A 20,463-nucleotide genomic window follows, 5' to 3' on the forward strand; every position below is an offset into this window, starting at 1 on the left:
GTTAACCACTGCGCCACGACGGGAACTCCCTTTCTTTTTTTTTTTTTGTCTTTTTTTTTTTGTGCTAAATGTTTTAAATGAATAATCTCATTTAATCCTCTCAATCGTCCTTTAAAGTAAAAAATGAGGAAACTGAGGTTGTGAGATATTAGATAACTATGACTGTACAAGTAAGTATGAGGGTCCCATTTAACTGGATCCAAGCTTATTCATTCACTAAATACTTATCAAGCACCTACTACATGTCAGGCGATGTCCTAGGTACTGGGGATATTGCTGTTAAAAGTCCTTCTTTTCTAGTGGAGGAGAAAGACAGAAAGCAAACAAATATATGATGTGTATACTACGGTGTCAGATAATGATAAAAGCTAAAAAGGAATGAGAAACATAAGAGAGAGAGGTGAGTGTACCAGAAGTCTGGGGTGGACTTGTGTTACCAAACTGTCAGGGAAGTAACATTAGAAAGGACCTAAAAAGAAGCAAGGCAGTAAGTCATGGGAAGACCTGGGAGTAAGTTCTAGGCACAGGGAACAGTAAGTGCTAAGATCTTGAGAAGGGAATGAACAGGGGATGTTTAAGAAACAGGGAGAGGGTGTCTATGTGTGGGGTGCAATGAAAGAGAGTGGTAGGAAATGAGGTTGGAGAGAGAGATAATGAGGTTGGACAGTTAATGTAGGGTGTTTGAGACCAAGCTAAGAAATTTAGTTTTAATCCAAATATCATGGAAAGCCATTAAAATGTCTTCAGTATGAAAGTAATGCTTTCTTTTTTTTAATATAAAAATTAAAGTATATAAACTTATATATATATATATATATATATAACATATATATAAGTTACAGGTGTGTAGAGTGTAGAGATCCACAATTTTTTTGTGCGTGTGTCTTTTTGCATTTTCTAGGGCCACTCCTGTGGCATATGGAGATTCCCAGGCTAGGGGTCTAATCAGAGCTGTAGCTGCTCTGATTAGAAACATATCCATCATTTCCAAAAGTTTACTTGTGCCACAGCAACACCAGATCTGAGCTGCATCTGCAACCTACACAACAGCTCATGGCAACACTAGATCCTTAACCCACTAAGCAAGGGCAGGGATTGAACCTGCAACCTCATGGTTCCTAGTCAGATTTGTTAACCACTGTATCACAATGGGAACTCCAAGGGAACTCCAATTTTTAAAGGTTATACTCCATTTACTGTTCTTATAAAATACTAGTTATATTCTCTGTGTTGTACAATATATCCCTGTGGCTTATTTTGTAACTAACAGTTTGCATCTCTTAATCCTCTATCCCATATTGCCTCATCATTCTTTCTTTTTTTCCTTTTTTTTTTTTTTTGGCCACACCCATGGCATGCAGAAGTTCCTGAGCTAGGGAATCTAACCCAGGCCACTGCAGTACCCAGAGCCACTAGAGTGACAACACCAGATCTTTAACCTGCTGAGCTACGAGGGAATTCCTGCCCCATCATTCTTATTTTAAATGTTTGAAGAAATGTTTATGAAGTACCTACCATGTAATAAATGATCTTTGCTTTGCCTCTAAGTAGTAATGTGATTTGGGGTAAGTCTCCTAGTCATTATATGTCTTGTGGTCTTTAAAAAAATTCCACATATTCAAAGTATACAATCTGATAAGTTATGACTTTACATACCCATAAACTCATTACCCAAATCAAGATAATAAACATATCCATCATTTCCAAAAGTTTACTTGTGCTCCTTTGTAATCTCTCCCTCACATCTCTGCACCCTACTCAGACCCAGGCAACCAGTGCCCTCTTTTACTATAGATTAGTATGCATTTTCTAGAATTTTATATAAACATATTAATTTATATAAATAATAGTAAGTGCTATTTTTGTCTAGATTCTTTCACTCAGCCAAATTATTTTGAGATCTACCTATATGGCAGCATGTATCAAGAGTTGAGTCTTGGAGTTTCCATTGTGGCTCAGCAGTTAATGAACCCGACGAGTATCCATGAGGACACAGGTTTGATCCCTGGCCTTGCTAAATGGGTTAAGGATCCAGTGTTTCCGTGAGCTGTGGTCTATGTTGAAAACATGGCTCGGATCCAGCATTGCTGTGGCTCTGGCATAGGCTGGTGGTTGCAGCTCTGATTGAACCCCTGGCCTTGGAACCTCCATATGCCATGGGTGCAGCCCTAAAAAGACAAAAAGACAAAAAAAAAAGAGTTCAGTCCTTTTCATTGCTGAAAAAGTTCATTCTTTTTCGTCTTTTTTTTTTTTTTTTTTTCTTTTTGCCTTTTCTAGGGCCGCACTCGTGGCGTATGGAGATTCCCAGGCTAGGGATCTAATTAGAGCTGTAGCCACTGGCCTACATCAGAGCCACAGCAACGAGGAATCCCAGCCGCGTCTGCAACCTACACCACAGCTCACGGCAATGCCAGATCCTTAACCCACTGAGCAAGGCCAGGGATCAAACCCACAACCTCATGGTTCCTAGTTGGATTCGTTAACCACTGCACCACGATGGGAACTCCCCTTTTTCATCTTTTATGTATGAGTAAAACAAAATTTGTTTAACCCATTTATTTGATGGGTATTTGCGTTTTTCCAGTTTTTTACCTTTACACATAAAGCTGCTATGAAAATGTATGTACGAGTCTTTTTTTAGGATATACACCTTCAATTCTCTTGGATAAACAATTAGGAGTATATGGCAGGTATATGTTTAGCTTTCGACGAGACAGCCAAACTGTTTCAAAAGTTAATGTACCATTGACATCCACACCAGTTTATCCATATCCTCACCAACAGTTACTATGATGGGTCTTTTAAATTTTAGTCATTATAGTAAATGTGTGATGGTCTCTAACAGTGGTTTTCACTCATATTTCTCTACTGACTAATGATGCTGAGAATATACTGGGATCCTAACGCCCAACATGATGGCATTGGGAGGTGATTAGGTCTTGAATGGTGGAGCCCTCATGAATTAAATTAGTGCTCTTGTAAAAGAGATCCCACAGAGCTCTCTAGCACTTTCCAGCAATTGAGTACAGAGCAAGAAGTCAGCAGTCTGCAAATCTGAAGGGGACCCTCATTGAGCTATTCTATGTACATTTATGGTGGACTTTCCATCCTCCAGAACTTTGAGAAATAAATTTGTTATTTATAAGCTTCCCAATCTGTGGTATTTTCTTATAGCAGCCCTCATGAATTAGGACAGTGGCCAGCTGCAAGCCAAGGAGGGAGGCCTTAGGAGAAACCAGAACTATAGATACCTTGATCTTGGACTTCTAGCCTCCAGAACTGTGTGTGTGTGTAGGGGGGAATTTGTTGTTTAAGGCATCTATTCTAGTTATGTCTGCCCTAGCCAACTAAGCCAGCCTCCCATAAGGAAATGAGGGCGTGCCTACCGCTGTCCCTGTATTTGTAACAGGAATACCAACAGATAGCTCCTGACAAACATGGAAACCAGGCACATCCTCTACCTTCTCTTGGCTAGCATGTCTAGTCCCTAAGAATCTTAGATGAGCCAGGTGCAAGTGAAGGGAGAAGTGGCTATCTCTAGAAGGGGCTGGGGTTCCAGACTTTGAGCAAATTGTAATTTTAGTCTTGAAATTTTAATTTAGTACTAAAATTATAATTTTCAGTCTGGAAGGAGAAAAATAATCGAAAGAAGATAATAACACAGGTGTTGGTGGAGAAGGGGGTATTCATTAGCATTGTACCTAAAAGAATAGGTTGTCAGCTGTGTTAGGTTGGTTGTTTCCTGTATGAGGCTTTTTTGAATTTTTCGCCCTAGCTGGCTGACAAGAATAATCTCTTTGTTCACTTCTTGGCCTCGCTGAGTTCACTCCCTATTGAACTGACTCCCTATTGGTTGGATGAAGAAAAGGATATTACTTATGGGAATTTTATTCATCTAAAGGGCTTAGGAAGTGGAGGTAGAGAAGTTTAATGAACTTCAATGCATTTGCATCTAATTTGTAAATTCTAAGAAAGGGCCATGAGGAAATTTTGCATTTTCTTTTAGGTTCGGACCCTGCGTGTCAAAAGTAAGACAGCGACCCTCAGTCCATACTTAGGTTTTTTTCTGGATGAACTGGAAAAAGTAGCTCCAATACTTGCTTCATCTAAATCTTTTTTCTACATCTCCACATTGAGATGTCAGGAATAGATACAGAATACAGATTACAGGATAGTTTTAGGAACAGTGGAGGGAGAACCCCTAGTCAGTCCTTCTGTCCTCTGGGGTCAAACAGTTGTAGTGCATTAGAGGATATCCATGATTCTTCAGCAAATATATATATTGAAATTTCCAGTATTTCTGAGCAACTCCTGCGTGTTTAGTCTGGAGCTGAGTTGCGCATGCCACTTCGGTTTTTGCAGGCCTATCCTCCAGAAGATCACAGGCTACTGGGGAAACGTAAGTGATGACCCTGAAGCAAGTACAAAATGGTACATGAGAGCAAATGATCAAGCGTTTAAATGTAGTCAAGGGCCTAAAAATCTCACCTAGCCCATAGCAGTAGTGTGAAAAGATGAAGCGAAGGACGTATCAGTCCCTGCACCCGACCACCTCTGGTCGCAGAATCACAGTCGGCGCTAAGCCGCTGGGTCAGAAGCCAAGGGCCTGCGAGCCCATGGGGCAGGGCCGCGGGCGGCGCCTTGCGGCGCGACCTCTCTTCTTGGCCCAGCTGAGGTCTCTTTAAGAATCGGAGCCCAAGGCAGGCCCAGCTGGTGTTCACGTGACTTGGCTCCGTGCAAACGCTCGCGGAAGTGGTACAGCCTCCTCTTCTGCCCGCGCGGGGTCTCCGGCCGCCGCGCGGGGTCTCGCGGCGCCCCGCGGGGTGGGCTGGTAGGAGCCAGCACCGCCGGGGGCCCTGCAGCCGGTCGCCGAGATGGTGCAGTTGTATAACCTGCACCCGTTCGGGTCGCAGCAGGTGGTGCCCTGCAAACTGGAGCCTGAACAGTTCTGCGGTGGCGGACGTGATGCGCTGTTCGTGGCAGCAGGCTGCAAGGTGGAGGCGTTCGCCGTTTCGGGGCAGGAGCTGTGCCGGCCGAGGTGCGCCTTCTCAACGCTGGGCAGGGTGCTACGCCTGGCCTACAGTGAGGCAGGTGAGCAGCGGTGGGGTCAGGGGGCTCTTGGGCGCCGGGTTGGGGCCTCCTTTCTAGAGCACCGAGCGACGCCGACAGCTCTGGGTGGGGAAGGGACTTGGTGCTTGCGGAGGTTCTCGCCAGGTGGGGGCTAATGGAAGGTGTGCCGAGCTGTGCGGTTGTCCTGGCAACCACAGGTGTGAGCGTCTGGAGGGAGGGAGACGCTGATAGTTACTCCTCTTCTGGCGCCCTCAGGGGAAATTCCCTTGGTTGGGTGGCTGGATTCCACTCAACAGAGACACTTAAAACCAAACCAAATAGACCTCTTTTAGAATAGAAAACAAGTCCGTACAAAAGTAGGGAGAACACTCTCTTGAACCGCCCCACTTGCTCCCTCTTCAACAATTGTGCCTACTCATGGCCTGTCCCTTTACATCTATACATTTTATCTACCTCTTGTCGACTTTTGAAAGTTTACATTACATTTTGAATCTGTGTACGTTGAGCTCAGATCTTAGACCCCCTTTCACCCAAACAGGGTGCTAGCATGCAGTATTTTTCCATCAGAAAAGTGAAGCAGTATCAAGGGGGTACTGTGTGGGCATACTGCTATTTTAGAAAAATCCAATATTTCAAAATAGGTGCTTCTTTGTATAACAGAAGAATTCGTCATAGGATTCTTTTAACTGCCTAATACTGCACTTAAAATTTGAATCCTGATTTTAAAGAAGGTTGTAAATGTGTAAATTGCAGTCTTTAGGTGGAAAAGCCTGTGGCTCTGGTACTTACCAGTAAAATGGAGAGGATTGGAGATCTCTGGCTAATCTCTATTCTGTAACTGGTTGGGTGTGAGTTTATAGAAACTTTGGGGTCTCAGTTTTCATTAAAAAAAAAACAAAACAAAACACTAAGTTGACTATTAGATCAGTGATTTCCAAATTTTGGAATTTTCTGGGTCAGCAAAAACTGGGGCTATTATACACAGTATTCGACTGTTCGTTTTGTCAAGTAAAGATATATATTTTTTTAAAAAAGTCCTACCATTTACTGTCATCATTATTTATAAAAGGAAAAACACTTAGCCACAAACATGTCTTTGCTTTATAAGCAGTTTACTATACTGTTTTTTTTCTTTTTGAAAAATGACTACATCAGCAGGGGCCTGCAGGTCCACAGACTAGTTTGAAAACCACTTATTAGATCTGTGAGTTCTCTTTCAGCAGAAGATTTTGATTTTGGTATTATTCTCCTAATCATTTCACAATAGTGGTAGTTTTCTCCATCCCACCTCCTTTTCATTTTTTATTTAAAAAAAATTTGGGGGGGAGTTCTCGTTGTGGCTCAGTGGGTTAAGAATCCAACTAGTATCCATGAGGAAGTAGGTTCAATCCCTGGCCTTGCTCAATGGGTTAAGGATCCAGCTTTGCCAAAAGTTGTGGCGTAGGTATCAGATGCAGCTTGGAGCTGGTGTGGCTCTGGTGTGGCCTTGCAGCTGCAGCTCCAATTTCACCCCTAACACAGAAACTTCCACATGTTGCAGGTGTAGCCCTAAAAATTTTTTTTGGGAGGTGGGCATGCCCATTGTATGTGGAAGTTCCTGGGCCAGGGATGAAAACCAAGCCATAGCAGTAACCAGAGCCATAGCAGTGACAGTGCTGGATCCTTAACCTGCTGAGCCACCAGGGAACTACCACCTCCTCTTTAGAGTTAGGCATTCTCACCTTTAAGAGCTCTATTGAGTGGCAAACTCACCAGTTTCAACATTAGTATGTGTTTGTGTTTTGGGGGGTGGGGAGGATAGACAGACAGATACTATGTTTACATGGTTTGCTTCATTCTTCCGAAAGGACATGTCATCTAGAATTGGAAGTGGCAGGCATTATGTAAACCTCTAGCTTTGTTTGTCGTTAGTGGTGTTTTGGGGGGGAATCCTTTGATGCCACTACTTGTGTCTAAGAGTCACCTGAGGGAGCTTTAAAAAACCAATTCCAAAACCACAGCCTCAGAGAAACAATGTCAGTTTCCTGGGATGTGGCCCAGCATTGGGGTGAATCTTGTGTTTAGTCAGGATTGAGAATCACTGATCTGGAGCCACACTGGCTGCTGTAAGCAAGTGAGTAGCGTGGTAGTGAAGCCTTGAAAAACAAAGATGTTTTTGTAATTCAGTTGGCTCTCTTAAAGTTTAGGAGTCATGTGATATGGCATTAACATGAGTCAGATAGCTCAAGGGTAGTTTTCAGTCCTCAGCTTGAACTTTGTCTGGATACACTTTCTGTCAATCCACAGATTTGATAGCTGTGCTGATATCCAGATAATTTGTCTTATACTTCTCAGCTTTTTCCCTTTTGTTGCCAAAATATGAGCTGCCTTTGTACACCAATGCCAAATAGAAATGCAGGAGACAGAGTTGGAGTATACAGAAAAAGTAGCTTTAGTTGCCAGGCAAAGAGGGAGCCTCAAGGACTGTGCCCTCCCTGCAGGTGGTAGGGCTCAAGGAGCGGGGTGTGATCAGCTCATGAACATTTTTGTGATTGGTTGGTGTTAAGGTAATTGGGAGTCAGTGTCATCAACCTTCAGGTTCCTACTGGTCTGGAGTCTACATGCTCATGGGCAGCATACAGTTAGCATCTTCCTCCTGGTGGGGGCTTCGGCACCTGTAAAACAGCTCCAAGGATGTAGCTCAGAATATTATCTATAGTCCTTGGGGAAGAACTAAAGGTCCTTGACTTTGTTGAATGGCTAAACTCTTATTTTCTTGCTTGACTGTTTTCCTTTTTCTCTGTATTTTCTCACTTCTTTTGACTAAAATTTTTCTATAGACAAAAAGACAGGCTGAGGACATGAGTAGGGGTCCACTCTGGGAAGGCTTCATAGGGTACTGCTCAGTTACACTTTGTTCTCTTTCCTTCCACTTACAGTAACTTAGATGTGGAGATTCTTTGCTCCAAGCAATGTCTTCCCCTGCTCCCACTCTGTCAAAGACAAAATGAATCTTAGTGATTTATATTTACTGTAAATGCTTTGCAGTCTCTTACCCAAGCAGAAAACGTTTACAGGTTTTTTGTGTTTTTTTTTTTTTTTGGCCTGTACCCACGTCACGTTCCTGGGCCAGGGATCGAACCTGCGCCACAGCTGGGAACTGAGCCAAAGCAGTGAAAGTGCTGAATCCTTAACCCTCTGTGCCACAAGGGGACTGCAACATTTTCAGTTTTTATTTTTATTTTTTTTAATCTCTAATTAGCAGGATGTCCTCCTTTCATAAATTTGGGGGTGTTAGAATACAAGTCAGGAATTTACTGGTGGTTCGGTGGATTAAGGATCCAGTGGCTGACTTGAGTTACTTCTGTGACCCAGGTTTGATTTCTGGCCTGGGAACTTCTACATGCAGTGGGCCCAGCCATATGTATATATCTGTATATGTCAGAATTTTGAAGGATGGGCTCCTAAATATCATCAGTAATGGAAGTTTAATTTCCGTTTTTTATGGTGAAGGGAGTGTTGCCACAACTCTGTGCACAGACACCAAATTGAATCTTGGAGACAGAGTTTTGGGTGAAGGAGAATAAAATAACTTATTGTTTTGCCAGGCGAAGGGGGATACTTTGGGCTCAACCCTTCAAAAACTAGCTCAACCCTTCAAAAACTATGTTCCCACCAAGGACTGTTTGGTGAGGAGTTTTACGTGGTTCAAGGTCAGAGTTGCTGATAAGGATCAGAGTAGGTGCAGGGCCTGTATTCCTCTAATCTGCCCTCAGGGGGTCTCCTGAAGTGCTTCTCTGACCTCTCTGGAATGAAGAATGTTTCATCAAGTAGTTAATATCTTCCATTTATTGGAGGTCTTTTTTTTTTTTTTTTTTTCCCCCTTTTTTGGCCATACGCTCGGCATGTGGAAGTTCAGGACCAGGGAGGGAATCTGAGCTGAAGCTGCAACCTACATCACAGCTGTGGCAATGCCAAATCCTTAACCCACTATATCAGGCTAGAGATCAAACCTGAGCCTCTGCAGTGACCTGAGCTGCTGCAGAGACAGCACCTAGTACTGGTCCTTAACCTTCTGCACTACAGCAGGAACTCCTGTTGAAGGTTTTAGTTCTGCAGTACTGTCTCAAAGATGTGTGTATCCCTTGAGGGGGAACCAGGATCCTGCTCTGAGGCTGCACAGTTGTTTCTGGACCACTCCTCCCTTGACCTCTCTATATCCCCTCCCTCCCTGATTAGTAGCTGTTTGAACCTACCCTCAGAGAAGGTCAAGGAGGCTGAAGCCTATTCCTTACAAAAAATTAACAGGATACACAAAAAGGGTTCCTTGCCCTGGAGCCCAACAGGGTCCTGCTTGGTTTCAAGTTTCAGAAGAGGGGGCGAGAGAACTCCTTGCACTCAAGGGAGGGATGCCGGAAAGACCTGATGGTTAGGGTAGAATGCTGTGTGGGGAGCTCTGGTGCTAGATACTTGCTTATGGCATGTCTGGAGGTGGTAGGGCAGAGAGGATAAAACCACATGGCCCTTATCACCTGTCCTCTAGCACAAGTGTAGTAAATAGAGCCCTAGTGTGTCTGTTACATCCCCCCAACCCCTACCATACCTTGACTTTTCTAAAGTCATAAAACATATTTTGATGGATCGTGTATTTTTTCTGCCTTCTGATAACAGTTTTGTCATAGGAGTACAACCTTTTTCTTAATCTGGTATTAGTGTTAACCAGTTTATGATCTTGCTACATAAAAGGAAGAGTTTAGTTTCCTGTGCTATATAGCAGGATCTCATTGCCCATCCGCTCCAAATGCAAGAGTTTTCATCTACTAACTCCATACTCCCCAGTTCATCCCAATCTTTCCCCCTCCATCCCAGCAAACATGAGTCTGTCCTATATGTCCATGATCTTTTCTGTTTTGTAGGCAGATCATTTGTGCCAAATTTTAGACTCCACATATAAGTGCTATCATATGGTGTCCGTCTTTCTGATTTATTTCACTCAGTATGAGAGTCTCTCGTTCTAACCATGTTACTGTAAATGGCACTATTTTGTCCTTTTTTATGGCCGCGTAATATTCAATTGCATATATGTACCACATCTTCCTAATTCATTCATCCATCGATGGGCTTTTAGGTTGTTTCCATGTCTTGGCTATTGTGAATAGTGCTGTGATGAACATATGGGTGCATGTGTCTTTTTCAATGAAATTTTTGTCTGGATATATGCCCAGGAGTGTGATTGCTGGGTCACATGCTAGTTCTATATTTAGTTTTCTGAGGTATTTCCATAGTGTTTTCCATAGTGGCTGTACCAATTTACATTCCCATCAACAGTGTAGGAGGGTTTCCTTTTCTCCACATCCTCTCCAGCATTTGTTATTTGTTGATTTGTTAATGATGGACATTCTGACCAGTGTGAGGTGGTACCTCATAGTTTTGATTTGCCTTTCTCTAATAATTAGTGATGCTGAACATTTTTTCAAGTGCCTGGCCATGTGTATGTCTTCTTTGCTGAAATGTCTGTTTAGATCTTCTGCCCATTTTTCAATTGGGTTGTTTTTTTGTTGTTAAATTGTATGTGTTGTTTGTATATTTTGGAGATTAAACTTTTGTCAGTTGAGTTATTTGCAAAAATTTTCTCCCTTTCTTTGTGTTGTCTTTTCATTTTTTAATGGTTTCCTTTGCTGTGCAGAAGCTTTTGAGTTTAATTAGGTCTCATTGGTTTATTTGTGTCTTTATTTGGATCAAAAGGATGTTGCTATGATTTATGTCAAAGATCGTTCTACCTATGTTTTCTTCTAGGAGTTTTATAGTGTCTGGCCTTACATTTAGGTATAATCCATTTTGAGTTTATTTTTGTGCATAGTGTTACACAGTGTTCTAATTTCATTCTCTTATATGCAGTTGTCCAGTTTTCCCAGCACTCATTTATTTTTTATTTTTATTTATTTTTTTGCTTTTAGGGCCACACCCATGGCATATGGAGGTTCCCAGGCTAGGGGCCGAATTGGAGCTGTAGCTCCTGGCCTATGCCACAGCCACAGCAAGGCCAGATCTGAGCTGTGTGTGCGACCTATACCACACCTCATGGCAAGGCCAGATCCTTAACCCACTGAGTGAGGCTGGGGATTGAACCTGCAACCTCATGGTTCCTAGGTGGATTTGTTTCTGCATCACAATGGGAACTCTTGCAAACAGTGATAGTTTTACTACTTCTTTTCCAGTCTGGATTCCTTTTATTTATTTTTCTTCTCTGATTGTCCTGGCTAGGACTTCTAAGAATACGTTGAATAACATTGGCGAAAGAGGACACCATTGTCTTGTTCCTGATCTTAGTGTAAATGCTTTCAGTTTTTCACCATTGAGAATGATGTTAACTGTGGGTTTGTCGTAAATGGCTTTTATTATATTGAGGTAGTTCCCCTCTATGCCCACTGTCTGGAGAGTTTTATCAGGAATGGGTGTTGAATTTTGTCAAGAGCTTTTTCTACATCTGTTGAGATGATCATATGGTTTTTATTTTTCAGTTTGCCATTGTGGCGTATCACATTGATAGATTTGCAGACATTGAAGAATCCTTGCATCTCTGGGATAAATCCTACTTGATCATGGTGTATGATCTTTTTAATGTATATTTGTATACAGTTTGTTAATATTTTGTTGAGGATTTTTGCATCTGTGTTCATAAGTGATATTGATCTGTAATTTTCCCCTTTTTAAATGGTATCTTTGTCTGGTTTTGCTATCAGGGTAATGGTAGCTTCATGGAATGAGCTTGGGAGTGTTCCTTCTTCTGCAACTTTCTGGAAAAGTTTCAGAAGAATAGGTATTAACTCTTCTCTGAATGTTTGGTAGAACTCAGCTGTGAAGCCATCAGGTCTTGGATTTTGGTTTTTTGAAATTTTTTTAATTACATGTTCTATTTCAGTACTTGTGATTGGTCTACTCATATTTTCTGTTTCCTCCTGGTTCAGTCTTGGTAGGTTGTACCTTTGTAAGAATCTGTCCGTTTCTTCTAGGTTGTCCATTTTATTGGCATATAGTTGCTTACAGTAGTCTCTCATGATCCTTTGTATTTCTACAGTGTCAGTTATAACTTCTCTTTCATTTCTAATTTTATTGATTTGAACCCTCTCCCTTTTTTCTTGGTCAGTCTGGCTAATGGTTTATCAATTTTGTGGATCTTTTCAAAGAACTAACTTTTGGTTTCATTGATCTTTTCAATTGTTTTCTTTGTCTTTATGTTATTAATTTATGCTCTGATTGTGATTTCTTTTCTTCTACTAATTTGGGGCTTTGTCTGTTCTTCCTTATTTAGATGTTTAGGTTGTTTATTTGCATTTTTTCTTCTTTCCTGAGATGAATATATTGCTATAAACATCCCTCTCAGAAATGTTTTTGCTGTGTCCTGTAGGTTTTAGATTTTTGTATCTTCATTGTCATTTGTCTCTATCTTTAATTTCCCTTTGATTTCTTCAATGATGCATTGGTTGTTTAGTAGCATATTGTTTGGCTTCCAAGAGTTTGTGTTTTTGCTGTTCTTTTCTTTCTTTTTTTTTTTTTTTAAATTGCCACTGATTGTTTTTATTTATTTATTTATTTTTTGTCTTTTTGCTAATTCTTTAGGCTGCTCCTGTGGCATATGGAGGTTCCCAGGCTAGGGGTCAAATCGGAGCTGTAGCTGCCAGCCTACGCCAGAGCCACAGCAACGCGGGATCCGAGCCGCGTCTGCAACCTACACCATAGCTCATGGCAACGCCGGATCGTTAACCCACTGAGCAAGGGCAGGGACCGAACCCGCAACCTCATGGTTCCTAGTCGGATTCGTTAACCACTGCGCCACGACGGGAACTCCTGTTTTTTTCCTGTAGTTTATTTCCAGTCTCATAGCATTGTGATCAGAGAAAATGCTTGAAATAATTTCAATTTTTTAAAATTTACCAAGGCTTGATCTGTGGCCCAAGATGTGCTCTATTTTGGAGAATGTTCTGTGTGCACTTGAGAAGAAAGTGTATTCTGCTGCTTTGGGGTAAAAAGTTCTGTAGAGATCAGTTAAGTCTATTTGGTCTAGTGATCAATTAAGGCCTGTGTTTCCTTGTTGGTTTTTTTTTTTTTTTTTAATCAGTGACTCTCAGCTTAAGGGTAAATATAAGAGTGATTTTTAAATTTACTTAATGAAGACAGGAAGCTGTTGTAAAATAAAGCCCTAGCTACATAATGCTTTAAAAAGTTTGATTACTTTCTCTTATAAAGAGCTATGACCTGCACAGAATCCTCTAAACTTATATTTTCTTTTCTTTTCTTTCTTTTTTAGGGCTGCACCCACAGCATATGGAGGTTCCTAGGCTAGGGGTTGAATGGGAGCTGTAGCGGCCAGCCTACAGCACAGCCACAGCAATGAGGGATCTGAGCTGTGTCTGTGCCTATACCACAGCTCACAGCAAACCAGATCCACTGAGCGAGGCCAGGAATCAAACCTGCAACTTCATGGCTCCTAGCCGGATTCATTTCCACTGCACCACGATGGGAACTCCTTATATTTTCTTTCAAACATTTTGAGACAGTGTTATTGGGGAATGAACTTCAGCTTTTGAGCTAACTAGATCCAGGTTTAAGTCCCAGCTTGGCATTTGTTGGCTGTGTTGCCTGTTGCCTTAGGCAAGTTACCTCAGTTATTTGAGCCTCAGATTCCTGGTCTATAAAATGGAGAAGGGGATAATGTCTTGAAGGGCTGTTATAAGAATTAACTGAGAGAACTAAAAGCTTGTCAGATAGACATACTAAGCAAGTTCTAGTTTATCATTTATAAAACAAGTTATTAATATGAAAACATAAGAGAACATAGGTATTATCTCTAGTTTGCAAATTGTATATAGTTATATAGACTTTACCAATGAAATAGGCATGTATTTATAGATATGAGTTAAAAGCTTTTATTGTAACTAAAAAATATTTTTATGTTTTCTTTTTTGGCCATGCCCAGAGCCTGTGGAAGTTCCCAGACCAGGGATCCAATCCATGCCGTAGTGGTGACCCAAGCTGCTGCAGACTCAACTGCATATCCTTAACCCTCTGCACCACAAGAGAACTTCACAAATATTTCTAATTTTTTTGTGTGTGTGCGTGTGCTTTTTAGGGCTGTACCTGCAGCATATGGAGGTCCCCAGGCTAGGGGCCGAATGAGAGCTGCAGCTGCCAGCCACACCACAGATCATAGCATCACCAGATGATTAACCCACTGAGCAAGGCCAGGGATTGAACCTGCATCCTCATGGATGCTAGTTGGGTTTGTTACTGCTAAGCCACCATGGGAACTCCTATTCTTAGTTTTAAAATTCATTTTGTAACTTGAATATGACACCAAAGCACCGGCAACAGAAGAGAAAATAGAAAAATTAGAGGTCATCAAAATTAAAAAGTTTGTGCATCAAAGGACACTATCAACAGATTGAAAAGGCAGTCCACAGAATGTGAAAAAATATTTGTAAAGCATATCCCCAATAAGGGATTAATATTCAGAATATACAAAGAACATCTGTAACTCCACAACAGCAAAACAACCCAATTCAAAATGGGCAAAGGATTTGAATAGACATCATGGAAATTCAAATCAAAACTACAGAGAAATACCACTTCATACGCATTAGGGTGGCAATGATCAAAACAAATAGAAAGTAGCATGTGTTGATGAGGATGTGGAGAAATGGATGTGGAGAAGTGTTGATGAGGATGTGGAAGCCTTGCATATTGCTGGTGGGAATGTAAAATGATAGAGCTGCTACAGAAAACAGTATGAAGTTTCCTTAGAAAATTCATAGAATTACCGTATAATCCAGCAATTTCATTTCTGGGTATATACAGAGAATAAGTAAAAACAGGAACTTGTACAGATGTTTGTACACCAGGGTAAAGAGCATTTTTCACTAGAGCCAAGAAGTAAAAGCAGCCCAAATGTTCATAGACAGATAAACAAAATGTTATGTCCATGCAGCTTTAAAAAGGAATGAAATTCGGACACATGCCACAAAACAAATTAATCTTGAAGACACTATGCTAAGTGAGATAAACCTGACCCAAAAGGAAAAATATTGTATGATTCAGTTCATGAGGTACGTAGAGTAGTCAAATTCATAGAGACAGAAAATGGAGGAAGTTCTCGTTGTGGTCAGTGGTTAATGAATCTGAACAGGAACCATGAGGTTGCGGGTTTGATCCCTGGCCTCGCTCAGTGGGTTAAGGATCCAGCGTTGCCGTGGGCTGTGGTGTAGGTCACAGACACGGCTCAGATCCCATGTTGCTGTGGCTCTGGTGAAGGCCGGCGGCTATAGCTCCGATTAGACCCCTAGCCTGTGAACCTCAATATGTCGTGGGTGCGGCCCTTCAAAAAAAAATAAATATTATTTATTTATTTTTTATATAATTTCTAAAACAAGAAATTATAAAAGAAAACAAAACAAAAAAACAAAAAGGAGTTCCTTTCGTGGCTCAGTGGTTAATGAATCCAACTAGGAACCATGAGGTTGCGGGTTCAATCCCTGGCTTTGCTCAGTGGGTTTAGGATCCGGCGTTTGCATGAGCTGTGGTGTAGGTTGCAGGCGTGGCTTGGATCCCATGTTGCTGTGGCTCTGGTGTAGGCTGGCGGCCACAGCTCCGAATGTTGCTGTGGCTCTGGTGTAGGCTGGTGGCTACAGCTCCGATTAGACCCCTAGCCTGGAAACCTCCATATGCCCCAAGTGCGGCCCTAGAAATGGCAAAAAGACAAAAAAAAAAAAAAAAAAAAGTGGAATAGTGGTTGCCAGAGTCTGTATACTCAAGGTAGTACTTTGGATTTATTGCAGTGTTCAATCCTAGTTTTCATTTTTATTCTTAACTCATCTAGTTTTGCTTTCAATTTTTGTACCTTAGGTCTGAGTTAGATCTGCAGATGTGTACAGATAGTTCATTTATGTATTGCCATAATCGTGCTATTCAGTAATGATGCTGTATTGTATTATGTAAATAATAAAAGCCATGTACAGAGGGTGGGGAGGTGGAGTTACTGTTTAATGGATACAGAGGTCAGGGGAAGATGAAAGTTATAGAGATGGTGGTGATGGTTGAACAACAATGTAGTTGTACTTAATGCCATTGAATTGTACAGTTAAAATTGGTGAAAATGGTAACATTTAAGTTATAGTTTACTACAATAAAAAAACTTTAAAAATACATTTATTGAGGAACTTCTAGAAAGGCAGATGACACAAGGCATCTTTTGCCCCCAACTTCATCAAACTACTTCATTGAAACAGTGAGCAAACGTATGAAGCCTGCTGGGCATGGTTAGGCCTTCCACCAAGATCTCTGGGGGGAGAACAGGTGCAGGCTCCACCTCTGTGGCATCAGAGGAACCAGCATCAGAGGACGGTTGGGACCTCTTGAAGGCTGGCTCATTCTGGTAGAGGAGGGCCTGGTACGCCCACTGAGTGTCTGCAAAAACAAGCTGCCCGGCTTGCTTGCTGCATCTGTAGTGGGGAAGTTAGTGTGCTAACAGCAGCATTTCAATTCGCTTGACTGGACAGGGGCTTGTTTACCTAATGATGTTTAGCATATAGTAAGTTCTATGTTTGTAAGAACCCTGACTTATCCCCCTACCCCAAGCCATAGGATTCTAAAGATTAAAAATTTACATTAAAAAAATTAACATAGAATATGTAAGAGTGTGTTTATGTAATTTGGAGGACATAAGACACTGTTTAAGCAAGTTTGGAAACCTAGAAGCTGAGAAAAAAAAGATACATATCTGACTACATAGAAATTATATGGTAAGAGACACCATACAGAGTTAAACAATAGCAAAGTCAAAAGTCAGACTATAGACCAAAAATGCTTTGCTATTCAGAGCCAACAAAATATTGATATCACTTTTACTTAGAGAGCTGCTGTTCCTTGATAAGAAAGATAAATCAGTCTAATAAAAAAGTGGATAACTTGCTGAAGAGAAATTATTTGTGGATAAATAAATATAGGATAAGATGATCAGCTTTATAAGTGGTCTGAAAAATATGAATTATAATAACCATGAGAGTTCATGTTTCTCCCTCACACTGAGTCAGTGGCAGTGAGGATGTGGGGAAACCGGCCTGTTTAAACAGGGCTGGTGGCAACATGAATCTCTATTACGTAATCGAGATAGTAATCTACCAGTATCTATTAAAAATTAAAAATGTACCAGCCCTTTGGTCCTATATTCTCACTTTGGGGAATCTATGCCATTGAAACTAACCCCCAGTAAATAAATATAGATATGGGTCTGCTTATTATAGAATAAAGTATAGTGGCAAAAAAAAAAAAAACCCTGGAAATACTTGGAAGTAGTATATCAATAGGGGAATTGTTGGATAAATTATGGCACATGTTATGTAAAGGATATTTTGCAGATATTGAAAAGATACTGTATCTAACCTGGAGGGAAAGATATATTGGTAATCATTTGATAATATATTGGTAATTTTTAAAATTTTCAGATCGTACATGTATTTGGTGTGATTCCATTTTGGTAAAAACCAAACGACAAACTACCACTCTGTGATCTATGTTTATATGAGAGGAAGGTTTAGAAGGACACACACCAGGCTGTGCCTGTTAACACTGGCTCCTCATGGATCAAACTGCAGAGGAGAGATCATTATGTACCTCTTTATCACTTTGACTTCTCACAACAAAAAGTAATTACAAAATTACTTGGTACTTTAAAAAATCTAACAAAATCAACAATTAAGGGAAAATTCACTTGGATTAAATTTTATTTAATATGTACAGTTTAATCCTATTTCTCAGAGTTGATATGGAGATGTGAATTCTGTGGGAAGGGGTGGGGTTGTGGTGTAAGTTCTACTAACCTCTTCAGAGTTCCTTAATTTATACCTAATTTTAACATCACACTGATAACTGAACTCTTTTATGTTAGGACAGCTTTGTTAGACCTATGGATTCAGAGCTACAATAAGAGAGCTAGTATAGGAATAAAACATAAAATTTCTCTGTAAGTTGTAACAATAATTAATGGGTTATCTTAAGACATGAAAATGGGGAGAGATTGTATTTCAGAACCTAAATGCCTAATGTCATTTAAAAATATACCTAAGATCCTGTTACTTAGAGTTTTGTTCCAGTCTAATTCAAACACTCATGCTATGATTTGATTATAGTTCCTTTTCATGGTGTGCAAGGTAAGTGATTGTTTCTAAATACAAATCCTAAGTATAATCTTATTTCCTTCTCAGGAGACTATTTGGTAGCAATTGAAGAGAAAAACAAAGCTACATTTCTACGTGCTTATGTGAACTGGAGAAGTAAAAGGACTGAAAACTCCCGAGTGTGTATACGAATGGTTGGACATAATGTGGAGGCACCCTTCAGTGAAACCTTCAGAGACCAGATGTCTATTGTGGAAATGCCACTCTCTGAGGCCCCCTTGTGCATTTCCTGTTGCCCCGTGAAAGGAGACCTTCTTGTTGGCTGCACAAATAAGTTAGTCTTATTTAGTTTGAAGTATCAGATCATTAATGAAGAATGCTCGGTATTGAACTTTGAACGTTCTTTAATTATCCACATAGATAATATCACCCCTATTGAAATTTCTTTTTGTGTTGGGTATGTCGCTGTCATGTCAGACTTAGAAGTCTTAATCCTAAAACTGGAGTCAGACCCGAAAGGTGGAGAGAATGTTAACCACCATCCACAGAAGACCAAAAAGCCGATGAAACAGGCAGAAGGTAAATAATGAATTCAGCTTACTTTCTTGTTTTGAGTGTAGAGAAAACTGAGTTCTGACAATCTTTGAGGGGCTCCAGGATGTATATCGCCAAGCCACAGTATTTATAGATTTAGTTGTTCCTAATGCATGGGATTTGGATTGATGATCTGGTTGCCCACATCTTATTCTGTAATATGTAAATGTATTCCAGCATATACTTAACATTGAAAATAAGGAAACAGCTGTTGCTAGTTGAGGAGTTTCTGGTCCCCATGCTCATATGTACTAGCTGAATGACCTTGGGTGGGAATACCATCTCTGAATTTCAATTTCCTCATGTGTAAAATGGGGATGATGATACTATCCCATTGTACTTTAACAGTTTTGAGGAATAAATGAGCACATACTAAAACTTTTCAAAGCTAAAGGCCCTAGGAAATACATGAGGTGTATGTGTATATAAATAGATAGAATAACTATAGGTCTGTTTAATTGGTGGGGGGTTATTGTGAGTACCTGGAATTTGCATTCAGGGAGTACTTGGAATATTAAAAAATTTTCTGCAATTTTATTTTTTAAGGTATTAGTAATGAAACTTTGCAGATTGAGTCAGATGATTTTGTTATCTGCCAAAAGCCCATGGAACTTCTTGGTGAAAAAAGTGAACAGTCTGGAATATCTGTTACACTAGAGTCAACAGGATTAGCTGATGAGAAAATAAAATATTTCCATGTTCAGCACCTGCTTTATAGGTATTGGAAGCTTTTTATTCATCAGCATTTACTATATGATTACCTGTGTATAGTATATGGAAATCAGATCTTTCCCTCCCTTTCTCTCTCTTCAAACTTACAGACGTTTTGCTCCTGATATTTCATCCTATGTTTTGTCTGATGACATCAAGTTACATTCACTTCAGCTGCTGCCCATTTACCAGACAGGTAAGTATGACAGTGCTGCAGTGCTGTGAGGTGAAAAGGCTCTGGGCTGAGAGGGGAGCCTGGGGTGAGTAGTAGGATAGGTTCTTTCACTGAGTCTCCCTGTGGCCTTGGGCAAGTTCCTTAGCAAATAACTGTCAGCACTAGAAAGGGAAGTTGTGACCTCTAGGAGAAGCCATGGGGAGGACATGTCCCTTTTGAAGTGGTCACTAGGCCCCCAAAGGAATATTGCCCTGTTATAGCCGAGGTTCATTAGAGTTCCAGCCAGGTTATTTGGCAGAACTGCTTATCATGGCTTTGTAAGCAAGGTGAGGAAATGTAAACTGAATGGAAGTCCATTTAGAGAAGTGGTTTTCAACCTTGCTGTACATTGGCCTTACTTGGATGCTTTTAAAAATACTGATGCCCAGGAAGTTCCCATTGTGGCTCAGTGGTAATGAGCCCGACTAGTATCCATGAGGATGTAGGTTTGATCCCTGGCCTTGCTCAGTAACTTAAGGATTCAGCATTGCCCTGATCTGTGGTGTAGTTCGAAGATGTGGCTCAGATCTGGCGTTGCTGTGGCTGTGGTGTAGGCTGGTTAGACCCTAGCCTGGGAACTCCCATGTGCCACAAATGTGGCCCTAAAAAGAAAAAAAAAAAAGAAAAATACTGATGCCCAGTCTCTCAGTACTGATTCTGACTTAATTGGTTAGCTCTGCAGCCTGGGCATCAACATTTTTTATAACCTCCCCAGGAATATAATGG

At 40.8% G+C, this 20,463-nt stretch overlaps 1 protein-coding gene across 11 annotated transcripts in view; it reads left to right on the top strand.

Annotated features, from left to right (window-relative positions):
- Window positions 1-4,748: 4,748 nt before the first annotated feature.
- The window catches only part of HPS3 (HPS3 biogenesis of lysosomal organelles complex 2 subunit 1), a 48,669-nt gene continuing 32,954 nt past the window's right edge, over window positions 4,749-20,463 (top strand). For 5 of the 11 annotated variants that reach the window (XR_014822198.1, XR_014822200.1, XR_014822199.1 and 2 more), the window contains exons 1-5: window positions 4,749-5,091; window positions 18,306-18,552; window positions 18,696-18,797; window positions 19,359-19,530; window positions 19,634-19,719. Coding sequence is in view for 2 of the 11 variants with exons in the window: in XM_084986488.1 (XP_084842614.1) it covers window positions 18,782-18,797; window positions 19,359-19,530; window positions 19,634-19,719 (274 nt within the window). In the remaining 9 variants the exon portion in view is untranslated. Of the gene's footprint in view, window positions 5,092-18,305; window positions 18,798-19,358; window positions 19,531-19,633; window positions 19,720-20,463 lie in introns of all 11 variants that reach the window. The other 6 variants (XR_002337452.2, XR_014822195.1, XR_014822196.1 and 3 more) reach the window with 2 other exon arrangements.

This window comes from Sus scrofa, chromosome 13 (genome assembly GCF_054392235.1).
Source record: "Sus scrofa isolate SSC_HxYL_T2T_F1_AM1 chromosome 13, Sscrofa_HxYL_maternal_Yorkshire_Landrace_v2.0, whole genome shotgun sequence".
NCBI lineage: Eukaryota > Metazoa > Chordata > Mammalia > Artiodactyla > Suidae > Sus > Sus scrofa.